At 43.8% G+C, this 17072-nt stretch overlaps 1 protein-coding gene across 1 annotated transcript in view; it reads right to left on the minus strand.

The window, feature by feature from the left end:
* Window positions 1–17072, minus strand: part of LOXHD1 (lipoxygenase homology domains 1) — a 161632-nt gene that overhangs the window by 77999 nt on the left and 66561 nt on the right. The window contains exons 13-16 of the mRNA XM_009894748.1: window positions 8822–8982; window positions 1850–1926; window positions 809–1005; window positions 291–483 (exon numbers count right to left, since the gene is read on the minus strand). Of these exons, the coding sequence (XP_009893050.1) occupies window positions 291–483; window positions 809–1005; window positions 1850–1926; window positions 8822–8982 (628 nt within the window). The remainder of the gene's footprint in view (window positions 1–290; window positions 484–808; window positions 1006–1849; window positions 1927–8821; window positions 8983–17072) is intronic.

A 17072-nucleotide genomic window follows, 5' to 3' on the forward strand; every position in this document is an offset into this window, starting at 1 on the left:
TTACGCTGCCCAGACATAAATTTTTCATACGATCTCAGGAAACTAAGATGGAAAACTCAGTAATGTTTTTCCAACTGCTTTAGGGAAAAAAAAACAAAAACAAAAACAAAAAACCAACACTCAAACAGCAGAATAATTTACCCTCCTCAGTAACATAAGCTATTTGGGACAGGGAATTTTTGGTTTTGGTGTCTGACACAGTGGTGTCCTGGTCCTTTAGGAATGCTAGTAATACAAGTTTAGTGCTGGCTATAAAAAAAGCACACGTTTCTCAATGTGTTTTGTCTCACATTTCTCAATAGGCAGAATCTCACTTGGGTACACCTCCACCTCCACCCTTCCATCAGCCTCATCTTTGTCGAGCCATCGGTTGCAGGGGAACATGTACTGCCTTCCCTGGACTGGAACCGTGATCTGGACACTGGCCAGGAACCAGCCAGACCGGAGACCCACATTATCATGCCCGATCAGTATTCGGTTGATCTTTAAAAAAGCAAACAAAAATCAAGAGGGAAGGCAAAAACCCCCAACACAACAGAATTTACTTAATATATAAAAATAGCACATTGTTCTTACACCATGTTCATGTAAATCATTTATGTATGTATTTCACTATGAACTTAAAACACACTCTTCACAAGCCAGCATGCATGCTAGATTGGGGGTGTGATAGCCTGTACAAAATGCATTTCTTAATCTCCAGTGCAAAGGTCAGAGGTTCTTACATCACATTCAGTCCTTAGCTATATATTGAATCTGAATTCAGCCGCTTGCACGAAGCACAGAGCCACCTGCAATTAATTCTTACCTTCCCAATATCCATCGTATCTAGGGTAAACTCATCCACTCGACCACGTTCAAAATAATTTCCTAGATCATTATCAGAGACTAAGAGAGGCTCTTTACTGGAGTCTGCTTTTTCACCGTAGAGTTTGATGAAAACTTTGGAGTCTGAGCTGGCACCTGGGATATCTCCTGTCTTCACACTGATGTGATAACTGACATCTAAAGTGAGATCAATGTACAAAACAGACATGTGAGAGGCATTTCCAGTGCTCAGCCAGGCTGTTGCCTTCAAACAGGTGTTAGGCTGGGGGGCTCCAGCTACAGACACAGAAAGGACTTTGCTCCTCTGTTCATACATCCAGCATCTTAGGACCACACTGGATAAGCAGTCACACCTTGGAGTTATTCACCAAAACATAAGAGATGCAACAGTTACACTAACAAGCAGAAAATAACCTCCCTCTCACCGTTAGATGATTACCAAGCCATAAAAATGAGCTTAGGCAAATGAGGTGATTTCCACCTTTTTATACTTGCAATTTGATTCAATAGCTTTGACTTTTCTTCTAAAACAAAACAAAAAGCGTCTCAACCTGAGCTCTGTAAGAGCTGTTTTCTAAGGAAAATTGTAGTATTGGAGCCCTGGTTCTCCAGAAAAGGACACTGTAATCTTTTCAGTGATTTTTCTCCTGAGAACACAATGTTATTCACTGGAATCTACTGTACTAAAGCAGTGGCAATTCAAGATCCTTCAGAGAAAGCTATGCAAGAAAGCAATTCTTAAACAAATCATGATATCAAAAATCAAAGTTTCTTTCTACATATATAGTGTTGCAATTATTCTCTTTTATGCAAATTAATCCCATTCATAAACTAGGATTTAAGGGTTAGAGGCATTTCCCCTCAGGCAACCTACTGCAGCTTCTTGCATAAGAATGGCAAAAAAAAAAAAAGCCCAGTAGATTTACTTTGAACTGACATAAATTATTAAGTAGAATAAAGCAAGCAAATACGTGCATACACAGCTCAAACCCACACCTTCTTTTTTCCCAGTTAAACTCACTTTTTAGCATCGGTGACTCCCCAGCGGGCACTAATTCTCGGACAATCTGACCATCATCTTCATTTTTGTCAAGCCATCTGGTTTACAAAGAGAAGTAAGTTATCTTTGAACAATTAGGAGCTATTAGACCTTTGAAAATCCAGGCTGGCTCCACACATAGTAATAATTCATACCATAGTCAAAAAGGTGTTTTTACATGGCTCTATATCTCTGTTACATTTGCAGGAGCTTAACCAGACCCTACAGCAATCATACTTTAAACCTCCAGTTTTCCAAGAAAAGAGATCACAAGAGCCTTGCTTGTAGCACAGTAGATTAGCATCTGCTGTGATGTCCATCTGTCTGGAAAGCACAAACTCCACAGCCACGAGTTATTCCTGTAGATGGGCAGTCTCTGTCTCTTGAAAGCATTAACCTTCATTGACCAGAAATACCTGCAGCCTTTATTACTAGCCACCTTGATTACAATCTTCATGACACTGAAGTTAATAAAACCCCCTCTTTTGTGTGTGTGTGTGTTTGCTTACACCTGTTTATCAATTCTTTTCCCCTCTTTACAGATAAGTATATAACCCTTTTTCCTCCACCAAGGAAGGGCTGAATGATGTTGTTACCATTTTTAGGGCTGGGTGTATGTGGAGGCAGCTGGCACCAGCAAAAGGAAGGATTTCCATTGTTTCTCAACATTAATCTAATGATCCAACTAGACTAATTTGCCAGTCACAAAGCAAAATGTAGCATGATCTCAAGGGAAAAAAATCTGAAAGGAAAATGGAGGGGAACCAATTGCTAATCTGTTAACCTTCACAGCTGCTCCTTGAGCCTCAGGAGGATGAAGGACCTACAGCCCCAAACCCATCATATGCCGTACAGCAATCGTCGTACGACAACAGCAAGAGGCAGAGGTTTACCACTTTCCACTTCAAACCCCGGCTGCTGCACCCCTCAGGAAATTCCTGTAAGCATCTGCTCAGGGTCAGGTTTCCCACAGCGGTGCACTGGGACCATTTCAGCCCCCAAACGTCGCGTTGTGAGAGCAAGCACGGTTCCCAGAAGGCCTGCTGTTCCCAGGTACACAGCTATCTGCAGCAGCACCTTTTGCAATTAAAAATACTGCTTGAAAGCAGCAGGCCTGAATGAAGGACAAGTGAGCAATGTCTGGCAGGTCATGCAGGGTATTTAAATTGCTAAAATTATTCCTAGAACTAGAAAGAGAAAAACAAATCCCCAGAAACTGGTTCTTCTTAAGAGAAGGCCACACAACTCTGCGAAAGACACCAGACCACAGAAGACCTGCTTCTGCCCAAATACATGCAGTGTAGATGTGCTGCAAGCTTCCTGCAATGTCACCATGCCACATGTGTTCTCCTTGGCCAACCCTCACACCAAAAAAGGTGTGGACCTTGCTTCCCAGTTAAGCTTCCACCTTTGATTTTGCTGATGAGCCAGCTTACGTGGCAACTAGCACGTGATGCTCGTAACAGGGACTTTGGGACATGAACAAATGCACACTGACAGCTGGATCAAACCTCTCTAGGTACCTCACTGGTAATAAGACAGCACGACTGGTCATGACCAGTAGGACTCGCCATGGTGACCAATAGGTATCCAGGCATTTTGGAGTACTGAGGATGACAGCTTTCCATTTCATCTATCTGAAGGAACGTTATCATTTTAGTCTCCTCCTCTCCCTTCACACCCAGAGGAAAACAAAAAGCACAAAGAAAACATGCAAAAAACCAGCACCAGGAGAGAAGTCCAAACATGAGCTAGAGCCAGCCGGTCCCAGAAGCACTAGCAGCAAAGTCCTCATGCAAAAGAGGTGTATACATCCCCACCACACAGACACACATCTTCACTCCCAGATCCCCTCTAAGCTTTGGCAGGTTGTTGGGTATGCAGTCTAGCCCGTATTCTTCCCTTTCTCTCTGTAAAGCAGGTGGCCATGGGCAGGTGGCTTGAGAAGGGCTAAAAGCTGAAGGGGTTCAGCATGAAGGTGGTGAACATGTGGTGATCACACAAACACCATGTGAGGGCATCAGGCGCGGTGTTGTGCCTCAGTGGAGGCTAAGAGGTGTAGTGGGGACAGAGGAGCAGAAAAATCTGTGGGGAAGACCATGAAATCAGTGTTGAGAATTGAGCAAGGGGGAAGTGCAAGAAGAGCAGAAGAGGAGCATGCCAAGACACCACGTTGTCTTAAGAAAGCCTTTGTTGATGTTTTGGGGTTGGGGGATTTTTTTTTTACCTGTTAGAACTGGTCCTTAATACCTTTGTATCATGTAGTTCTTGCTGCTGGCTCAGGGTTCACGTCCTTGGATGGGTATCCAATGGCTAGGGGATCACATCATCCCAAAAGTCAAGATGCTTCTGCATACATGGATGTTAACTGGGAGGACCCACAAAATTCCAGCCTGAACTCCACCACCCCAGGACTACTGAATGCAGAAAGGCAGAAGCCCACAAAATAGGTACACTTCTGCTCTCCTGTTGCTGTTTTTTTTTATCCTGCTGCTTCTGCTGCCGGTGTACATGCTGTTGTTTTCTGTCCCCTTTGCCATTACCGATGTTTTAGAGAAATGTGGGGTGAATCTGGGTGAACTGCTTCTGCGTCAAGGTGGCAGGGTTAAAATACATCCCACAAGAAACAGATCTGTGTGCAGAACAGCAAATGCTAAGTGCTTTGGCAGTGAGGATGGACAAGAAAAATTAATCCAAAAAGGACACAACCCTAGATAAAGAAATTGCCTTTTCCAATGTTGGTAGCTACTTATGGCAAGGGAAAGAGGACTGGAAGAGGAAGAGGGAGGTTTATCAGCAGAAGCGGCTTTAGGCTCCTTACTTTGTTTCAGCCAAGAAAATAGCTAGAAGTGGCAGAAGCACTATTTTCTCAAAAAGGTGACTTTGACAAGTGACAGAGGAAGTATTTGGATGAGCAATGCCATTGCATTCCTTCCCTTCAGCACATATGCTGCAATATCCTAATTTTACTTCAACGCAATTCCAATAGCGTATCGCTGAGCAGCAGATTGCAACCAGGGGTTTATAGTCTTGAACACAAATGGATCAACACATTATAAACACATCAGGCTGCAGAAAATAGACATTTTCAGTACAGTGCCATCATATGCCTGGTACAAAAGACCTGTCAAAATCCTTTATTTTACCAGAGCTTCCATAGGATTTCAGTGCATGTAATTCACACACCACTGTGGTGTAGTCATGTTCTGTAAAATATACTCAGTTCTAAAGAGATATCGTATGTCCAACAAGCCAAACCCAAATATGACGTGAAAGCCACTTCAGAGAGAATTTCTAGAGGGTCAGAGTGTCAGGGAAGCACTGGAAAAAAATATGGTATGACATCATATTTAGTATTTGTAATCCCACAGATGATAGCCTGTGTGCAATTAGAATGATTAACACATCCATTCAATTCAGATGCATATGTATTTGTGTCTGTCTTTAAATATAACCAATATATATAAATATCTGTAAAACAGATGGACATTTCAGTCTATTTTTAGGCAACAAAAGGAGATTTCTCTGGGCATTTGGTTGAATAAATGTTCTTTCACAGGAGCCTCCTAGTGCATCATCCCATTCATGGTCTGGCTGTTGTTCTTCAGAGAATTAATGATATTCTCTTTTGCTTGTGCTGGAGAAAAATTAGGATGGTGCAGTCCATATGCTTAGAAAAAAACTGTAATGAAGTATCATTGAAGATTTCAGTGGAACTATAATGATTTATAGCATATAAAATTCTATCCTATCATGAACCCACGACTTTGCCTGATTGAAAATTCATTTCTGTCTGGGATATAAATATTATGAAAAATAGGCTATTTTAGAGAATGTCAGCTAGTCCATGTCTGGACTTCCACCGAGCCTTGAGGAGAAAATGAAATCTGAAGAACTCAGTTCTGAGCTTCAGAAAGGTTTGGCTCTGATTCTGGAGGAAAAGGTGAACTCCTTCATTTTGAACTTTCTAGCGGTATTCATAATCATGATACCTAAACCACATGAGGTATTATAAGGTATCAATTGTTCAGTTGTGCTACTGAATGATTCAGTGTTCAGTCCCTAAAAGCATGGATATTTTAATGCCGTGTGGTCATAAGGGAGGAAAAATACCGCAATGCATCCACATGATGGACTCATAATTCTGCAAATAACATTTGGAGAAGTTACTTGCGTTTACTTCTTGCAAGAACAGATCAAATGACCGCTTTAAAAATCACTGGCTCTAGGAAGAGCTACAAGCCATTCCCTTTACAGCCAACTGCTTTAAGAGTTGAAAGTGCAGGCCTGGGAGTCATAATTCCTCGATGCTCTTCCTGAATCTGACACAAATTCACAATTAATCCACTTAGCTTCTCTTTATCTTCGCTGGCTCCCTTGCACAGCAAAGACAGTTCTTCTCATTGAGCTCTTATGACTGTTCGGTAATAGATGTTCCTGTAGAGTCATAAAAAAGCTTTCAAGTTAAAAGACAAAACATAGCCGTGTATACGAGTATGTAAATAACAAGAACAGAGATTTCAAGGAGTTATATGCAATGAAGATGCATAAGGATATCCTACAGGCATTAGTTACAGTGGAAGCTGGTTAGCCAGCTCTTTGCTATAATATCTGCTCTCCTCATGGTGGTACAGCCTGATTTTTACAGAGGTAAGAAGGCTGTGAAGCTTTCTGCACAGGTGAGATGTGTTTCTGCTGGAAGGCATTTTGTCATCTAGCTGCCTCACAGGAGCAGCTCAGCGGCAGGTCAGTGGGGTAGCTTTCAATAAGGACACATCAGCAAAAGCTGTTTTCTCCAGACCATGCAACTGTGCTGTGTAGAGGAGTGGAAGATAATCAGGTCTTGGAGGTGAAGGCAATGAGAACATCAGCATGTCCACTGGCTGGCCACAGTCTGGCCAAGAAGAAACAGAAGCTTCCCTGGTGTATTCTGGATGGTGATTCTAACTAACCTCGCTTGCCTTCTCTTACTAAAAGAAGGCCCATCTTCTTGGCCAAGTCTTCTTCAATGTCCTGGCTCTGAAGAAGCAGGTGCAGCAGGCCTCTCTGACCACCTGCTCAAGCAGCGAGGACATAAGCTGTCCTTGGCCTACAGGACTGGAGGGGAACATCCAAATGCTGCAGGTCATGGAGATGTTTATCCCTCACATGGAGGATGCAGTGGGTGAGCACCTTCGCCCTCAGATATCTCCAGACTCCATGACGACACCCGTATTCTGCGATGATGCCCCTGTCTCTGAGGAGACACAGGCACCAAAGATAGTGAGAGGGAGCAGCTGTCCCTGTGTTTGGTGGTGATCAGTCATGTTACCTTCTCAATCTGAGAGGAAGAGATAATGCTGGCACAAGGACAGCAAACACAGCTGCACAAGCAACACTGATATCACTTGGAAAAAGAGACATTAAGAAAGGCAAGAAGAGTGGAATTCCATCACTTGTGACTTGAAGCCTGAATGCACCCTGTTAATATTTTGGGGATAAGGTCTTGGGGCTTTTTTCTCCCTCCTTTTTCAGTCCCTGGCCTGAGGGGAATGCCCTGTGGACTCTGATGCTACTGACCCACAGGTGTAAACCTCAGGGGGAGGGGGTCACCACTCTAAGCTGGGGGAAGACACTCAGTTATACGGTCAGGCAAGGAGACGATTCAAAAGGAAATCTTTACCAGGAGCCAGCTGGGTAGTGCAGCTAGGCACAGAAATGACTCTGAGGAGTCTGAGCAAAACAGCTCCCACGTGAACACTTCTTGCCCAAGTAAAAACCCGTCTCGCTTGCCTGCTTAACTCAGTAAAACATATGGTTGTTAAATACATATCAAAAGGCATCAATGACAACACGGTGGTCTGTTCTTTGGAAAGGGAGAGACTGGCTTGCTTCTCACAACCAGCATGACATTGCATCTGCCGCTCCGAGCTGTCTCCCCGGTGGATTTGCTCTCTGATGTGATGGGGCTTTAGCAATGCAGAGAGGATGGGGCTGGCTACTGGTTCGTGTTTGGCTGACTGCCCTCATTACAGTGGAGTTCTTCCCCATTTACAGTGACAAGAGAGAAGTAACCAGCTTAGTGCCTTTACCGTCGCTTGCAACTTAAAAATAATTGTGTTTGCATTTAAAATACCACTTTTACCCCAGGAGATGACATCTTAGGATGGGTACTTGATAGTAAATGGAGCTCAGTGGACTTCCGTCTTAGAGGGTGGACATCCTGGGAGGGCAGGTGGGGCATTACAGGACAGGGAACTACACTGAATGTAATCTCTTATGTTTTCACCCAGTTCTCTCTGGTTTGTGCTGCGATGTTGAGGCAGACCCTAGTTAGTGCCAGGACAGATGGTGCATCTCATTCCCCATGGGTAGCCTCAGTGCAGCACATTTCTCTTGGCCACTTCATTGTCTTGGAAAGAGAAGAACACACTTACAACTCACCCACAGAGGTAAGTCACAGCCCTCTTCTCCACCACTATCTCTGTCTGCATGATGTCCATTTCCCTCCATGCAAGGAGCTCCCAAGATGGCAACATAACAATTTTGCATTCCCCCAACACAGAAATAGCATCCCATTGCTATTGGAAAGATGGGATGTGCATGTGAGGGACCAGAACCTTGTCCCACCCATGCAATAACACTAGCAGATGGCAGAGCGTGTTTCTGCAGCAGGCAATTGCAGTCACACTGGATGCGGTACTGGAAGGTTGCGTTTTACCTTTTGGAAATTCTCTGTGTTACTGAGCTAATTGCTGGGAAGGTCACAATTCAGACTGGTGTTCATTTGGTAAGGGGAGTTAACCATATCTCAAACCTCCCAATACACACTCTTTGCTTTCAGGCTTAGCAAAATTAAATGAATGAATGAATAAAAAGGATTAAGCTGCGCTCAGAAAATTCCAACAGCTAGGCTCTTCAAAGTCTGGGAAATGCATAGATGGAGGCATAATTTGCAAGCGTTGTTTCCAGTACCTGTAGCAGGGGAATTCCACAGCCTCGCTTTCTGGCTGTCCTTCTTCCCTCACTATCACTTTGGCAAGGTACCAGCCACTGCTTCCTCCTTTGCCATCATGCCCTATCCTCACCCTCCTCACCTGCTTCAGCGTTACTGCTTCAACGAAGAATTCATCAGCCTTTGAGAAGGAAAAGAAAAAAGGTAAGGCAAATATTTCTCCCTAAAAACAAGCAAACAAACCAAATTTATTATTGCAATCAAACCAGTATCATCAGCGTGCTGCAAGATAATTCTTCACAAGATGAAGGAGAAGGTACGAATTAATTTACCAAAGAATGAAAGCTTGAATATTTGTGCTAGATGTATAACATTAGATTTACAAATATATGATCTGCCAGCATTTTAAATCTCCCACATCATTGCATGCCTTCCACAACTGTAAAAAAAGAAAAGTAATTTGATTATTAAGAAGTTCATACAGAGAGGCAGGAAATCCAAGTTCAAACCCCTGCTCAGATATCAGCTTTCTGGGAAACCCTGGGGCAGGTCACCTCAGACCACATCCCCACAGGCAGTTAGAGGTACAGTTCAAAGACATTACTCCATGTTAAATTCAGACAACATGAACTACTGAGCACAATTTAACCACAGCCATCTCCTGGCATGCAAACATCAGTCGTGGCTGCACAGGGGTATTTCCAGCTGCTCCGTGAGTTGTGTTCAGAGGTTGGTGTGAACCTAACCCAGCAGCTAAATGCCCTTAATACCCCATAAGAGACTTGAATTTCGTGACTTTCTCTTTTTTTTTTTTTGTTTCCCTGGAAAAGGGCTCAAATCACCAACCCACATATTAGCCCGAGTGGTGGCCCCTCAGGACCTCTGTTACCCAAAAGCGTGCCGGGAACAGCATCTCCCAATGGCTGAAGGAAGAGAGATGTATTAAAAGGGTGAGTAACTCCTCTGGGAATCAGACCAGGCAAGCATCTATGGTACATGTAGACACACACACACGTGTATGGTAAATACTGTGTGTAAACACACAGCACGTGTGGAGCATATATCCCAACAGACAGACGTGACTGCTGTGGTTACCATTCGGCTGAGATGCCTCTCTAGGTGAGAGAAGGCTAACCAAACACTGCGATTCGTTCATTCCTCATCTCCCAAGAGCCCATGAAGCACATATGGTGGTAGCATATATCCATCTAGCTCCCAGAAGGCGTGTTGGCAAGGCAGTATTAACTTAACTATTTAAAGTTACTAAAACAATCATAATTTTTCCATCATTCAGGACCCCAAACTGACCTTTGAAATAAAGACACCTGAACATATTACCACTGTTTTAAGTGTTAATGATGGGCTTACACACATGAACAAGTGTTACTTGCGTAGTCAAAACTGCTGAAGTGGGGATTTCAGGTATCAAAATCTCACTGAGTCAGTCTAAGTCAATGAAGTCTAGTTCATAAGGCCTGATGTTCATCTTAGGTATTAACAGCTGATATAAATTAATGAGTAAGTAACTAACTGGAACCGCAGCAGGGCAAACACCTAATTTAGAGCATCTTTAAATTTTACCTTCTATACAGGCTGTTAGTTTGCATCTGCAAGCAAACTTTTCAAGTTAAATTGGCAATCAAGGTACTATTGGTTTAAGTGGCTGTAGATTAGAGACCGCACTGACATAGCCACATTTCTTTTTAACAGGGTATCTGAGTTAATCACTGTAGATATACTCATTCAGTCTCAAATATATGAGGTCTAAGTTTGTCAGGATCAAACCTTAAACAGATTCCAATTAATTCACCAGCTTTCAGCTCCTCATGCCCAGAGAGCAGTTTTCCATTAACAGGTTCCAGTTTGGTTTATATCATCTGGATACTATTAATCACATGAATTGATTTCCAAAATTATTTTTCCTTTCTCCCCTCCCCTCTCCCCCTTCATGCAAGTTACCCTATAACTCATTATTTTGGGAAGTAAAAATAAAATAGTCATAATCTGTGTTTAAAATATATGTATCTTCTGTGAACCAAGCATCTTTCTTTGGAACTGCATTGAAACAGTCTTCAAACCGCTACCAAAACATGACTCGTTTTGCTGCCGTTTTGACAAAACTAGACTTCGCCAAATGACAAATGCTGTCCTTTTACAGGCCTGTGCTTTTATGTGCCTTAAAATTGAATACATATTAAGTAGGTTGACCCCATAGATCAGATCAGCACACTATTTGCTTGTTAATGCTGCAGGGGCTTTAACTAAAGTTTGACCTCTTCGTTATCTCCAGCTTTCCAGGGAACAAGCTCTGTCTTCATTTCAGGCCATTTCCATGTCCCCTCATTCAGGACATGGGCATACAAAAACATATGGAAAATGAGACACAAAAACTGAGTGCAGAGCGGTTGAGGGGAGACTGGAGGCAATGTAAAGGAAACATATTAGGCTTTCGGTTCTGATTTTTACATTGAATAGGATGCTTTTTCTTCCATTGCCCCAGAAGCCAAATTTTTTGCCATATTACATGGAGGGGGAAAGGCTCCCCCTTGTTCTTGGAACATGGATGGATTTCCTGGAAGCCTTCCCCAATCTGAAGACACAATTTCAACAGTCAGTACTTAGCTGGGGAGCGAACCAGGGGACTCTTTTATGAACAGACTGATGTCAAACAAGAGCACGCTGACCCTGAGCTAAATCTCCCTCCAGCTGCAACCTCTTACAGTGCTCTGTGGACATGACTTATTTCTCCCTACTGCTCTTACCCATCTACAAACCATCACACGCTTTAAAACCCATCTTAAGGAGCTGCTGTGTGAACTTACATTGCCTTTCTCAAATTTATTGACGGTGTTGATGCAGTTGTAGAGAATGCGGTCTCCCGTGTCTCCCTGGTCACCAATGAGGCAGACAAAGACATTGGCATCTGTGCCGCTCCCACTTACCGTCCCAGTGCAAACTGTCACCCGGTACTTTATCACTGTGGAGACATAAATTAATAAACCAATTTCAGCAGCACAATTAATTGCCGTTTAAATTTACTGCATTTTCCAGAGACTTGCAATTAATTTTAAGTGTTCATACTTCCAGTTGGTACCTCTGCTGATGTATTGACTTTTACACTTCTATGTGTAAAAGAAAAAAAGCCAAAACAGGAGGGCTTAAGAAGAGAAGATTAAGAAAACCCATAAAACCCCTCCAAAGACAGACACAAAGATGCCATCCCCTTCAGGTAAAACCTCATGAATTGGAGTGCATAGCCTCCTCAGGCCCCAGCCCTCATACCTCCCCTCCTGCCTTCTGGTGACAGGTTCTGGTGACAGGGGACCTTGTAGCAGCGTGTTTGGGGGAAACATCATTTTCAGCTTCTGGGGGCATGACAGGCAGACAGAGTTAAAAAGGGCTGAACGCTCAGGGACCTGAGGAACAAGCTCCTCATGTTGGCTCCTCATGTTGGCAGGACAAGCCCAGTTGGTCCCATCTCCTTGGGACACTCATAGTGCAGGAGGTTGGATTGTGCCTTGCCTCCTTGTCACCTTTGAGATCTTTGTTTAGGATTTTGCTTGATGGATTTTGAGCTGCCACCTTCCTCCTCCGACTCCGCCCTCATCTCTGCCCTCCCATTCCACTGAATGAAGGACTTCCAGAAGAAATTTCACAGCAAAGAACCAGCCCACAGACCAACCTTCAAGAAAGAGAGACCTTTTTCTCCAGCATCAGGAAGGGACAAGAAGCAATGCTCCCACCCTCCTTCCCAAACCTGCCTGCAAGCCCAGCACGTGGGTGCCGTGTCTCACCTCTGCTCAGCACAACTGCTCCTCACAGGAAAGTGCCTGCATTGGAACTCAAGCAGCCCTCTCCACAGTTGATTAAAAATACATTTCAAAACCAGGTTTACTTACACTTTAATAACATCTGCAATTACAATTACTCTTCCTCTTCTGAGGAACTGCTCAGCTGCATGCAGATCACCGAGTTCATCAGAAACTTCACAAAACAGAGCACTCGTGGTCTACAGAGTGTGGAACCCCACTGAGTGCTTTGGTGGAAATCAGAGAAATCCCAATGGCCACCTTGAAATATTCTGCTCTCCAAAATTCTCCCTCCAAGTATATTTAATTCTTGTGATACGAGGTGAAGACAGAAGTGACCACTTCAGGAAACCACTGCAAAGTTCTGCGGCTTTCCTTAATTAAATTGCTATTTCAAGCATAGTTAACCCAATAGTTTGGATTGCTCACACATACCTAAAGGTGTCTAAGCTCTTGCACAACTGTTCTGTGCAACTTTCTATACGTTTATACATATAGCTGCATAAATGTACATACAATTAAATAAAACTTTAAAGCCCCCAAATCATCGTTAAATTTTAGATTGCATTTCAGCTAAGCTTGCTTTCCATGAACATTTCTTCAAACCTGGCATTTCATATTTTAAGGGAAACTGGTAAAAATACAAGTTTGAAAAAAAAAAAAAAATCAAAAATACAGCTCTGGAAACAATTGTGCTGTGGCCAGATCTCTCCCGTTTCCCACCACAGAGAAATCTGCTCAGAATAAGAGCCTGGGATTTCTGAGGCTTCATGCAGCTAATGATGCACACAGAAAATGCTGCAGAGAGAAAGTGCCAGAAAGAGAAGCTAATTGAATTGCATCGGTCTGCCTGTGCATCCCTTACACAAAGAGGGTTTCTTTCTATTCAGGTCCTAAGCGAGCCCCTGCACAGAGCCCATGGCTCTCACCTGGCATGACTTCAGTCACTAGAGATCCCTCCGCAGGGAGCTCCCGCACGATCTCATTGTCGTCTTCATTTATATCTAGCCAGCGGCCGCAGTTGAATGAGTATTTTTCTTTTGTCAGCGTTTTCAGCAGAGTTACCTTCATTAAACCAAAACACTGCGTGAGTTCACAGGCTTAAAGACAAAAAGAACAACAAGCTCCTGACAGGTTTTTTGCCTGGGAAGCAAGAGTAGGTAGCAGCAGAGAAATAGCACGCATTAATAACGAGATCATCATTCCGACTCCTGCACCACAGTGATGCATGGAGCAAAGTCTGTCATAGCTGATGGCTTTTCATCCCTCCTTTCTCCAGTTGCTCCATGGTGTTTTGAATGTTTTGATAGATACCAGGGCTCTTAGTAATTTCCCTCATATGCCGCTCTATATATCCAGAGAGCAAATCGTGGATGGCACTTGCACTGCTGGTTCTCGCAGCTCAAAATCAAAATCAAAATCAGCACATTGAGAAAACACCCAGAAAATGGCAGCAAGCATGATCAAAGATCTGCAGTGACTTCCAAAGGAGTAATGAGCAAATAAGCTCTGCAGATGGCTGGCGAAGTGGCTGAAGGGAGGGTATGATGAAGGTCTACCGAATCACAGGTGGCATGGAGAAGGCAGAAGGGGTTCAACTATTCACTCTTCTGCTACAAGAAATACAGGGCCTCAAATGATGTTTGTAGAGCGAAGTTCAAAGCAAACAAAAGGACACCATCAACCTGTAAAATCCTTGCCAAAAGCTATTACGGTTGCTAAAAGTTTAAATGTTCATGGGGAGACTGGAACCTTTAAACAAATAAATGGAAGAGAAACCTTCTAAATGCTCTGTATTTTGTAGATCTGTTCAGGAAGTAAGTCTTCAATGGGAAATAGTGGAAAACTGGAAAAATGTTAGGGGAAGTATCATAAATACTTGTCCTTTTCTTACTGTTCTCTGATTATGCACTTATGTGGCACAGAAGAGATGATGTTTGGCTAGATGGACTCTTGGCCTGACCAGTATGGCTGTTGTCACGTTCTTGTAATAGAAAATGGAAGCCTGCTCCGACATGAAGCAAGCCTGGCATGAAATGTGTGAGGACTGGAAGAAAGCATCATTAAGGCTTCATCTAATTTCCTAGATGCTAAAATGGATGCACAGGTGATGGACTTCATGTGCAGTATGCCTGATGCACCCAGAAAACCTCAGACTGGCTGTATACAGGCAGATTGCTTTTATGCATCTTCACCAGGTTTTCTTAGACAGTATGGCCCAAAGTGCATCCTGGATACCCTGTCAGATCCCTCTCGTCCTCCCTGAACACAATTTTTGGGCAGGAAAAGAAGATAACCCAGGGAGGGGGTTATGGTGGTTAAGAGGGAAACGTATAGCTATGGAAGGTCTATGCATTCTTGCTCATCGTCTGTGAACAAACTAATAGAGAGGATTGCAGTGGCCTAAAGTCTTACCAGCACTTTCCTTTTGATAAAGACCACAGCCAGACGCCTTCTCCAACCATACGGCAAACACCGCAGTACTTGATGCCCTCTCCCCACTGGAGAGGTGTTTGGCTGTGTATGCTTTCGCAGCTCCCCGACAAAACAGGAGAGCAGCATCTGTCAAAGCACATTAGAGGCATGCAAGAAAAATCTCTAAGCGGTAAATTGTGATTTATCATCACAGTTATTTATGGCTGCAGAGCAAAGTGTATGTTGTGTTAAGTGCAGAGAACCTCTTCCAAGCTCTGCAGGAGACGTATGGCTGAAGCTTAGAGGTGAACTTGCTGCTTTACAGACCCAGGCGAGGGCTGACAGCACAGTAGTCATTGCTGGTGGAACAAAGGACATGTGACAGAAGGTCAAGCAGATCACCATTTTCATTTCCCAAACAGCACAGTGCTGCTCTCTTCTGCACAGCCTCCACGGGCTCCTCCAGTGTGCAAATGGAGACTCCCCACCTCCTGCGATGGGGCTGTCAGCATGTCGGGGCAGGTTGTGCTCTGCTGTACAGCAGGTCTCTACCATAATCAGGTTTTTGTTATGACCAGCCTAAATAAGCCATAGAAGGAGTGGGTTTGCCTGTCTGTACAGTAATGATGTCTGGTAGTAGGAAGCTTTCTGAAGAGCAAGGGAAATCCCCCCTGGCAGCAGTGAGGGGGGACTACAGTGGTCTGATGCTGGAAGGATGAGGAAATGTGATTTTCACCATCAGTCTAGGCTGTTGGGAGCTGCCATTTCCCATTGGTCCCGTTTCCCACGCATACCTTGGCTAAACTGAGAGGGATGGGGAGGAGAAGGAACTTCTTCAAAAAAACCCATGCAATGAATCCTTCTCTCTGCACATATTTTTGCAAACGTTACGATGAGCTCTTTTCACATCCCATTCTCATGGAGGATTTCCATTTCCACCCCTTGGCCACCACCATCCACAAAGGGCGGCACCTCTGACCACTGCACATCAAACTCAGCTGCCAGCTGGGGAACGCCGTGACCCAGGGCTGGCGGTGCAGACCTCTGCGTTAACAATCTGGCTTTTCAGGTCTACACTCCCTTGCCGTCCCCTCACCTTATTCAGATGCCAGCCAGCAAAGGGATTTCTTTTCTCATGCCATATCCGAAGCTTATAAAATGTGCCCAGATCAGGGAGCTCAATCTATAGAGGGGGAAAAAAGTGCATTAGCCACTTCTGTAAGTCAGCAAAGCATGCACACAAAGGACACCCCTAAACGTCTTTTGAGAGACAAATCAGAGAGGAGTCAAAAACTAAAGCAAAAAAAATAATTGTGTTCTTTAAAAGCAATAAACCCCACTATGCAAAGATAGCATGATGCCTCTCTTTTCAGGAGAGGTGAACATATAAGTTGAATTCATATACTTTTGATTGTGAGAGCTCCTAGAAGCCACTCCTCCCAGTAAGAAATAAGGCCAGTTCTCAAGCTTCAGCACTTTCTCAAACAGGGTCTGCAAAGCATAGCCACGATTCCTCCAGAAGACATCTACAGCTGCTGGTGCAAAGGGGACAAATGTTTTGACTACAGCTCTGCAATAAAATCTGTTGCTTCTTGACTTTTCTGTGACCTGTCCCCAGTTAACTTTTAAACACATTTGTTCCTAAACACAAGAAGACCCTCCCCAGCCTCCAAGCTCAACATGCAGTTGAGCTCAGCCCCAAACATTCACAGAGGCTCACATCTACAGAGGCTGAAGACCAGATCACCAAGGAGAGGAAACACCACTGTTAATTCTTCTATAAACAGCTAATGACCACTTAGGGACTGGTGGAAAAAAATACATAAATTATTAGTTATAGAGAGGCATGGTCTAAATGAGTGGAGCAGTCTACGATGTGAGTGGGGCTGTGCCTGAGAGGAAGATGATCTGTTTCAGGAGCCATAGAAGAGTTGTGATACTTTGTACCGCTATGTCTTGAAGTCATCACCACCTGAGCACCCAGGAACACCAGCCTAAGCCCTGTTTGGTGAAGACAAGCCATATTCATAGGCGGGGGAAGCCATTT

The sequence above is a fragment of the Charadrius vociferus genome, unplaced genomic scaffold (genome assembly GCF_000708025.1).
Source record: "Charadrius vociferus isolate BGI_N301 unplaced genomic scaffold, ASM70802v2 scaffold151, whole genome shotgun sequence".
Taxonomy (NCBI): Eukaryota; Metazoa; Chordata; class Aves; order Charadriiformes; family Charadriidae; genus Charadrius; species Charadrius vociferus.